At 36.1% G+C, this 10,378-nt stretch overlaps 1 protein-coding gene across 4 annotated transcripts in view; it reads right to left on the bottom strand.

Annotated features, from left to right (window-relative positions):
* Positions 1-6,777: 6,777 nt before the first annotated feature.
* The window catches only part of LOC119079802 (scavenger receptor class B member 1), a 76,181-nt gene continuing 72,580 nt past the window's right edge, over positions 6,778-10,378 (bottom strand). For all 4 annotated transcript variants that reach the window (XM_037187864.1, XM_037187865.1, XM_037187866.1 and 1 more), the window contains exons 7-11: positions 10,077-10,332; positions 9,818-9,952; positions 9,637-9,755; positions 9,448-9,573; positions 6,778-8,210 (exon numbers count right to left, since the gene is read on the bottom strand). In XM_037187864.1, the coding sequence (XP_037043759.1) occupies positions 7,893-8,210; positions 9,448-9,573; positions 9,637-9,755; positions 9,818-9,952; positions 10,077-10,332 (954 nt within the window). In that variant the 3' untranslated portion in view covers positions 6,778-7,892. The remainder of the gene's footprint in view (positions 8,211-9,447; positions 9,574-9,636; positions 9,756-9,817; positions 9,953-10,076; positions 10,333-10,378) is intronic.

Genomic DNA, 10,378 nt, shown 5'->3' with positions numbered 1-10,378 from the left:
AAACTTTTCCGAAGGAATTCTTGGTCCTTAGAATTTTATTTTTGTTTCAGGACCTATTCAGGATCCATCAAGTATGTCATGCACCAGGAACGGAAAGGGATGTTATGGCCGAGCAATGTCGCGTATGTCTCGCGTAGACATTATACAACCGCCATATACCTTATAAAATATTATCTTTTGCATTTGTTTTCAATCGATGAACTATCAACTATCGTTAAAACACATAGCACTATTGATAGATTATCGAAAGCCTAATTTTACAGCATTATCCAGAAAATTATTTCCGTTGGTTTAACTGACAAAAATATTTGAAAACCGTCTACACTGTCAACAACTGACATCATACTATGAGTACTTAAACAATTACCACAAACTGACCGTGCCTCCATACTCATAGCGCCAATGTCAGGAAATGGCTTCTCCACATTTATTCACATCATTTTTGCTGGCACATCTAGCCAATATAAAAACCCAGAACAATTTTTCTAAAAAAAAACTTCTCGTATTTCGTAAGGTTACCTTACCTAAGACACAAACCATTACGAAAAACGAAAAATAATTTTCTATTTGAAATGAAATATCAGATTTCGGTGGCAATTCCTTTGTAGCTTTCAATAGCAGTTGTTGTTGCTGTGTAGACGGCTTCTTGAGACACCAATATACGCCTGATTATATTAAATATCAGTTAAGATGCGAATAATGAGACACTTAAGTCATACCCATAAGGAAATTGATTTGATCAAATCAATTTGGAAGGTATGTGTATGTGATGCCATATGGAAAATGTCCTCATGTAACTTGACAGTGAAACCTTTTTCAGATTCATCAAACTTACCCCCTGCTGAAATTCAACCACAAACCTGAGAAAACCTCTGTTCCTTTCCTAAGATGACTATTTTGCTAGGTGAGTTAGCTAGTCGGCGCGCATTCAAAACTCAAAAGAGTGATAGATATTTGCTCGCCGAGGGAATAAAAAGTTGTGATTTGCCTTTCGAGAGTTTCTAGAAAATTTCCAACTTTTTTTCACTCGAAGGAGGCCTTCGAAGTTTCAGCGGAGGAGAGAAAGTTTTTAAAACTTCGGGAGCCCTTGCTGTGAAAACGTTGTGTTTAGTAAACACTGTTTACCTAAAGTTAAAAATTTCATTTTCTCGCGTGACTTGTCCATCCAGATAGCAGTATTAAATTAATTTTATTTGCTCCCACTACTGGCCAATTTGCTTGGTAACTTGCAACAACGACGATAAAAAAGACATGAATACTGACTAGTGTTCAATCATGCAGCTGTAAACTCTAAAATAATGAAGTAGTAGATTTAGGTCAATTCTTGGTGCAGCTTTTCCCATAGGTTATTGCCACTGTGTTCGTTTTTTATTTGTTGAAAATCCGGTCAAAGTTGTCATTAAGCTCGCAAAACAACACAAATTGAATGTAAAAAAAACCAACGAGGAAATAAATCATCCGAAATATAAAATAATCATGGAAATGATGAAATAAAATGCGATTTTCTTTTATTCGCCTATGATGCTTTTACAACCATTATAATCTGTACAATATAAGTATACAAAGTCGACTTAAAGGTTTTGATTTAACGATATGTCAAGAACAGAAATTGAAGTTGCGTTCCGCTCTTTATATTACATTCTATATATGCGCCTTTTCCGTTGTATTACACTGCTTACATTAAATTGGAATAAATCGGCCGTATTTTCATGTTTAGCTACAGGATTTGTATATATGTAACCAGAAATACGGGAACGGCAAACACAACTCGGCTGAAATGTATATAGATTTCTCCTAGAGCTATGTGTTTTGAATGGATCTGTTTGATTTCTTTTTATTATTGGTGTTCATGCCTCCCGCTTCATATTGCACAATAATTTAATTATTTTCATATTTTTTTATTAGAGATTTTCTCTTAATAATTTCGCTTTGATAACACAGAGCTAGCATGTAAATAAAGTGGTATAACGACGCGACATGAACGGTGTGCTACAGTGATATCAAGGCAGATATTTCGCAAGTTGTTACCAAGCGAAAAAAAATTGGCTCATGCAGAGTGAGTCATCAAAGGAAATGTTTTCGATTGCTTTACCTCTTTTTGGTAGCAAGAGAACAAGCCGCTCGCAAATGGTAAGCATATCACCAACAAAATTATCGAATCTATTACCTCTTTTGATCTAAGTATCTTCAACAAGTAAAAAAGGAAATCTTTTACTTCAATTGTTTTAAGATAATTTTTTCTTGTATAAGATGGCACTAGCCAGAGTAAAAGTATTATTTTTGTCATCGCTGTCGATAACAAATGAAATAGCCGTCTGCAAAAGCATCGATCAAGGTGTAGTCTGACACTAATCGAATTGCACACTTCAGTAGTGCGTACGTACATGAAATCTACAAGAAGAGCACCAACTCCATTGACGTCGCAATGTAGTTCCGATAACATAATTTGGAAACTCAAATTTCACTTTAAATTGAAATTGATTTATTTGCACCGCCAAATACTGGCTGAATATAATAATAATAATACAATTTATCCTACTAAAAATGACAAAAACAAAAAAAACTTAAAACCTTATCGTAAAATCAGCGATTGACAAATTCACGAAAAACTACATATTTTGGCCATAGTTCAGGTTTATACATTGAGTCAAACACTTTAGAACAAGCAGTGATCTTAAACGATATAAAGCTGAGCATACTCATATTCACATCAGACGAAACCAGCACCTTGCATGACACCTCTTCAGCTGACTTTATTACATTCTCACGCAATAAATAATTGACGACCTCCTCTTCAGTAGTGGACGGGTGAAAATTGGATACATAAAGTACCTTCAGTGTATCGGACGGCGACGAAGTAGTGGTGCGTCGTGGCGACTGAATTGAATCGTTTTGCGGTAGAATCGTTGAAATTCCGGATGCTGTTTCAGCAACTGACGAAAGTGAGGATTTATTAAGCACTTCAGCAAAGGAGCTAGACTTGGCGGGTGGAGTTTTTGGTTCCGATTGTTCTTTTAGAGTTCCTTTATAATCGGCGGACTTTTCCTGCGGCGTGGATTGAGCGACATCAGATTGAGTAAATTCTCTTGTAATCAGTGGATTCGATCCATTTGCAACAGGCGATTTGACGGAATTAGTTTTGGGTTGCACTTCGTTCATTGATCCATTGGCGTTGCTAATTTGATGATTATTTTCGGGTTGCACTTCGTTCACTGATCCATTGGCGTTGCTAATGTCATGACCGAATTTGGGAAATCGGTTTACCAATGACACGGATCCGTTATTTAGTTTAGCATTCGGAAATGGATTTCGATTACGTTTTCGTTTGGCAGCAGTAAGCGATCGTTGGACATAAGATGGCGTAGAGGCTGGAATAACCACGGATGAATTGAATTTATTGAACAGCGACGATGAAACGTTTGACAAGCGTGTTTGATTGATGCAGCCATCACAGAACCATTGAAGATTCGGCATTTCTCTGTAGCACATCAGCGCATTTTTACTGAAATTGGCACATTCAGCATGAAAAGATTGTCGGCAAATTCCATCACAAATAATTTTATTTGGATTTTCGTTTCGGAAACAACTATCACATACAGCACAGTTGTTCATCATCTCGATATTCTGTTTGACCAACGACAGAGCACAGGCGTTGAGTTGAATTCGATAACAATACGTTGAATGGCAATGTAGTTCCGATAACATAATTTGGAAACTCAAATTTCACTTTATACTCTATTTTGTACTGTACCGCTACCGCAGACTGAGTGCTCCATTCTCTGTTGGAACATCTTAATCTAATTTTCAAAATTCGTATTTTCTAGCTAAACAGATCTCGAGAAAATAAGGAGTAAAAGAAGAATAGACAAGTCGTCTCTACTAGAATTAGAAATAAGCAGCACTGGCATTTGTTTTGATAGCTTACAAAGAAAATAAAATGTTGAAAATGTTCTTCGTATATTCGGCATTCGTACTGAACGATTACGGTGTGATGCGTGTGTTTGAAATTATCTTGTAGGTATTGTACCAACTTCTAAGTCATATCCTCAATCTTATTCATATTTCTCGTTGTATAATTAACTAAATTAACACGTGCGGTTTTGACTTCCAGAGAATTCCATTTATATCAAAATCAAAGAAACATTTTCGTTCCCGTGAAACATTTCTGTGAAGTTCCACATTGAAAATGAAAAGGTTAACTGCTAAATTTCAGTATATCTGTTAGCTGTAATGTAATTAGTCTGAACGAGGAACAATACCTATACGTCTTAGATTTGATGCGAGTTCATCAAAAGAAATTTGTTCGGATATTTTGTCTGAGTCAATCCTGAAACATTTTGGTTATTTTCTCGAGGAAGCATAGGGCCGATATTGTTCGCGTTTAGAAGAAAATTTTAGTTGTCCAGGTACGGAAGATCATAATTTGTGTAGACTTAAATTAATGGTTAATGGCTCATTGTGGCATACAATGTAGATAGTTTCAGTACCTCAGTCATTTATGGCGTGATGACATATCTAAGCAACGCCCTTCAAGCATGAGTGGTACTCTAAATATAGAACTATAGTACTCTTAGACTCGTAGATTTGTTGTCATTTCACACTTTTCGTGGGAGTACTGAAACGGGACAGCGTATCGAAAAAATTTTGGCAATGTAAAAAAATCTGGAAACATTTTTCATACAAAACAGCACTCTATTTGGCAGCTGTCACTCGAAGCACTTTTGCTTGAAATGCGTTAATCTAAGACATTTCTACAGCGGTTTGTCGGTTTGTACACACTTGTACGCTCGCTCCTTGATCATAGGCCTTCTGTTCTGGCAGTACGTTCTCTCCACTAAAATTTGAGACCGCTACTGAAGACGCTTAAACCATTCATAGATTGCAAGATTATTGGCAGTATATTATGGGATCCCATACTTCTACTACTTCTTCTACCCTATTTCAATATATTCAATGAATATTATTCATGCCGTAGATGGGCTTCAGAATTTTAATTTTAAGTGAATTAGTGGATGAACAAATGAATTGCAATATAATTTCAACGTACTCTCATATACTTTTAGCATACCGCGGATGGATGATAGTGATTCAACGCTGCGTTTTTTTACCCTTCGTCACTTTTCATTTTGAACTTGCGAAACTCTGGCGTCAATCTTTTACTTCATTTCTTCTACCATATAACAATTTGCTATGTAAAGAGGCTCATCGATTATTTTTGTAGTCGTGAATCGATGAGTAGATGCACTGTACGTTTTCCTAACTTATCAATGTTTCAATGAAAAACTGTTAGGTTTTGGTTTCATCGTCGGTTGCATTCAGGGTTGGGATGAAGTTCAGAATTTCAAATCCGACCGTTCAATGCAAAATATCATAACAGATCACTTGGCCAGCAGTCAACGCCTTGGTATACTTAGTATTTTTATAAGCAGAGAAATGATAAGTTGGTACGCCTGTGGCGAGATAGAATGCGCATAATATGACAGCTAGGCGCTATGGAAGAGGCAGACCCCAATATTGTATGGAATTCTCTAACATTTTCTCCCATACAATTCAGCTGTCATCCATATTCCTCATGCGCATTCTATCTCGCCACAGGCGTACCAACTTATCATTTCTCTGTTTATACGGTGTTTAAGCAGAGAGTTTTTTGACCTATAGATCTCTTCGTTTGGTGAAACTGATGACGGAAACGTGAGGAATGATGGGGAAAAGTGTGCAAACTGATCGAAACCAACTTCACAATTTCACAAAGTAATGAATAAGTTCAATTCTTTGAAATGAATGCAAATGAACTAAATACGGGGAATTCCCTTAGAAGCAAAGTTGGTTGTCATTAGTTTGCACACAAAACCGAACCGTCGATCGTCACGCCAGCGGTCATTTTAGTGATCTATTAAGTGTAAGTGATCTCGGGGTATAGCTGTCAAAACACGAGGCAAAATTTGAATTTGTTTTGTATTTTGCAAACACAATTAAATTAAAATTTGGGAAAGACAAATTCAACCGAATGAAAGATTATAGTTTACTATTCAATTGTTTTGAAGTCAAACACACTACATCTACATGCAATTAAAACGAAGAAAACTCAAAATTGTTTTCACATGAAAACATATTGCCACGCAAATTCAAATTTTCAGCTCACTTTATTGTGACAGCTATACCCCGACATAAGTTATATTTCTTCTACTTAAACACCGTATAGATCATTTTCATGACCTTGTAAACGTCAGACACGATCCCAACTGTCAGACATGTCGAAAAATATCGAATGAATTGAACGAACGATTTTCATATAAAAATCAGTAAATTGAACCCGGTTAACGTCAATTGATTGAGGTTAAGGACTACTTGACGAAAAATTAAGTGGGGTTACGTTGACAAGTACTGTATAATGAAAATGATCTATAAGGAAAAACTAACTTGACAAAATAACAAAATGTTGTCAAGTTAGATTTTATTGTACATTCGGAACGTATGGACAATAGAACAGTAGAATCACAAACAATAGGCTCTTATATTGTTCTATTGTTTATTTATTTGCTCCATTATTCGAATGTTTGACAACTTTCTGAGTGCACATAATACCAAATGTTCCAGTAGTTGAACACGTTGTCAACACCAAATGACAATATGTCAATAATTATACATGGAGGTAGGCTTACCTTCGGGTTTGATAGTCAGTGATCACATAAGAAGATATACTTCCATCATTTTCAGCTGTGAAGTGAGATGGGCAGCGATGTTCTTAAAAATTCTTCAAGTGAAACAGATACTTTTTCAATGGAAAAATTTATTCATGAAAATATTTCCTTTGATAAAACATGGACTTTTAATAGAGAAACGCTTAACCTACGCAACGTACAAAAATACAGAATTTCTTCCGTTTTTCTTTTTCATTTTTTTTTTTGTTTTGTTTTAAATTTGAATGTTCACCCTTAAATTAAGATGAAATTTATTTTTTAGGTTTTCTCTTTGTGGACGGAGTAAATCACAATAAATTAACATCCATTCGACATAATTACTTAAACAAACAACACTAAATTGGAGAGATGGAATTACGATTTTTTTTTGTTTCTTCAAAATTTTCTTCTTTTTCTTGTTCTTCAAACTAAATTCTAGTTGAGCATAATGTTAAGTTAAGATGATCTTTAGGTCTAGGTTCATCAAGAACATATTAAGACACCTCTGAGTTGATCACACGAAGGCAATAGCAATTTTCTAGTGGCGCCTCCACGAACTTAGAAGAGAATTTTCTATGTCCTGAAAATTTATAATGGATTTATCCGCTGAACCGTTCAAATTTCTGCCTTCCGTAGTCTGGCTACACATAGCAACGCCAAAGGCACCTAATTTTAAATTTTCTTCTGTTCATCTGTCAAGTTTGACAAGATAACAAAAGAAAATTTTTGAATTAGGTCCCTTTCGCGTCGCCATGTGTAGCTACAGATAGCTGTCTTAACGTGATCTTTCAGGAACTAGATTTAAGTCAGTGCATGCATTTTCACTGAATAAATATGAGTTATATGAAGTATGTCATTTTCCAAATTTGTCGTTGACACCTGTCATGTTTCGTACTGGGTCAGTGAGCCTTAAAAATATACCGAAATTACTTCGTTTCAACGACTTGTTGTGAGAGCTTTTCAACTTCATTTTGTTTTTGTTTAAATTTGATTTTTGAATCATTCCCATATGTGAATATTGTCATCGAGTGATTCTGATAGCGCTAATTAGTTTAAAATATTTGTTACAGAAAAAGTATCCGAAAGAACGTGCAACGCATGCAAGTTTTTGCTCTGTGATTTTTTTGTTCACATGGTCACATGCGTTGCAGTTCTATTTCAAATACTTATCACCGTAAAAAATTCAGATCCCGAAAAATCGTTCAACCTATTTTAAGATGGCGAATCTCCTTCGTTATTATTGTTGGTCGTCTTTAACAGCACATAGCTGTCGCGTTGCATCAGCAGCCGCTGTTGATGTTGCACCAGGAAACTGCTACCACGTCGTATCGATCGACGACCCATTTCCAAAATTTCAATCGTTGGATCCGTGGTGAATACGAAATTTTTGTACGCACGCACAAATACAAAGATTAACATAAAGGCACCGGTCACGATGAATCCGTATGCCATTATTGGCGCAGCGTTCGGTGCAAATACAGTGCCGAGATACAACCAACGGCGAATGTCTGGCGGTAGATCGCTAACGCCCTACGATTAACAAATAGAATTATTGTTTCGGTTGCAGTTCATTGTTTTGGTTGATGCATGACACTAATAATGGAAGTATCAATGGCATGTTTCAGTAGTATAGTGAAGCTCCATTGATTGGGGTTAAGGAAAACAGTTTTTGCGAACAATGTTCTTAGTGGAACTAAAAACCGTGAATGATTGGAAGGTCTATAGAGCTGGTTTTTCGAAACGTCTCTAAGATATTAATTTTTTGATGATGGAAAATTCAAAGACTAAATATTATCCTACTCGCAACATGCAAGTAATTAGTGCACGACGTCCTTGTTGAGAAATTTTTATTTTGACCAGCTGCAAGGTTTGAATCTCGAGTTGAAATTCGTTAAAATTTGTCAAAATTAAACTGAGCAAATTTAGGAAATGAATTTCCCAAAAAAATTGGACTTGCTTGATGAACCCCTATAGCGACGCGAAAGACACCTAAATTCAAATTTTGCTTTTGTTCTATTGACAATTTTGACGTTAGAACAAAATCTTTGAATTAGGCCCGCCGTCAGAGTGCTGTTCAGCCAAGGAGCTCCATTATAATACCTTATACTAATGCGTTCGAATGTTAGAATGTTACTAATTTATGTATTAAGATGCGCTATGTTCCGACGAAAGAGAAGATGCAGCTAAATTAGGTAAAAAGGCCAAAAAACTATTTTTTTTATAAAATAAAGAACGAAAGAGATAACTTTATCATTAGCACCGAATAGATTCCAATATTGTTAGTACCAATCTAATAGCAACCATTTAAGTCTATTGGTCTCGTCACCACTAAAATGTTTTCGAAACAAAATGTAAAAGAATTCAAGTCATACAAACGAAATGCAATCGACTATCAATTTAGGTCTTCAATTTGTGAAGCGTGATTAGTAATCATTCAAATCACTGTCGGAGAGTAACTGTAACTACACATACCGCCGCGAAAAGGACCTAATTTTTTTTTTGTTTTACTGGCAAACTTGACAGAAGAACAAAACAAAATTTGAATTAGGTCCCTTTCGCGTCGGTAAGTGCAGCTATAGTTAATAAAGGCAAATGAATTACTATGAAAATTTGCTTGCAAGACTTCCTGGACTATTTTCGACCTGAAATATCATTGAAATTGTCTAATGCAGCGACAAATTCGTGTTTCTCCTGTGCAATTCTTAAAAACGGGTTGAATCGAGATGACTGAAGGTTTTCTTTTAATCACTCTCTTGTCATCACTTACCTCTTCCACCCACACTATAGGAAAAACTATATCACGAAAATTCTTTACTGAGCCAATGTGTTTTGCCTGTTCAACTTTCAGATTCAGTTGAATTCTAACTTTTCCTTCAATTGGCACACCTATTGCCTGGAAGAAAAGATTGGTTCGTTTAATGCCAAAAAATCGTGTTTTTTTAACAAAATGACCTACCGGTTGAATTTTGAAATAGGTTTGATGTAAGGACCGGTTCGGTTTCAGTCCTTCAACTTCTGCTATGAGACTAGGATCAGCCTGATAAAAATGTGGATTTGATAGATACACAGGGGCACCTGAAATGTGAATGTCGATTTTACAGTCACGAAAACGACATGTGTCTGTCGATGTAACTAACCGTATTGGCATGGACTGATATTCTGTAGTCCTTTAACGGCTCTATAGTCGTGCGTATCGTAACAAGAATTGTTTTCGTTGTTCTGCGAGTCACCGTACGTGTTCTCAGGAAGCTCGTACAAATCGGCATCGATTCCTAGAAGTATGCGAACATTGTTATTGAGCAATCAATGGAGCTGGAACTTTAACATGTCTTAGAGGAATTCAATCCAAAGTTCATTCGATTTCAGATCATTTCCAATCACTCCACGCAATCTTACCATCTTTAACAATCGACTTAACATACTCCAACGGCATTATACGGCACAAATCTTTGTCATACACATAAACTATGTTTGAATTTGTGTACGCTCTCGGTGGGAAAAATGATCCTTCCGATGCTGCGATGTTATTGCAAGGAGGATCTTTCCAGTACGGCAACGTGTCCATTCCATTAAGTCGATCTATGTAGCCAAATTTATCCATTCCACCATGTCCTGTGTTAATTGATGAGTATTCGGTCAATGTTCCATTGCGCTAGTTGAAAGGTTCACAGGTTAAGATCGGTCCGATGGCTAAATGT

Source organism: Bradysia coprophila, unplaced genomic scaffold, assembly GCF_014529535.1.
Source record: "Bradysia coprophila strain Holo2 unplaced genomic scaffold, BU_Bcop_v1 contig_339, whole genome shotgun sequence".
NCBI classification, from domain to species: domain Eukaryota; kingdom Metazoa; phylum Arthropoda; class Insecta; order Diptera; family Sciaridae; genus Bradysia; species Bradysia coprophila.
This window is presented reverse-complemented; position numbering and strand designations above follow the sequence as displayed.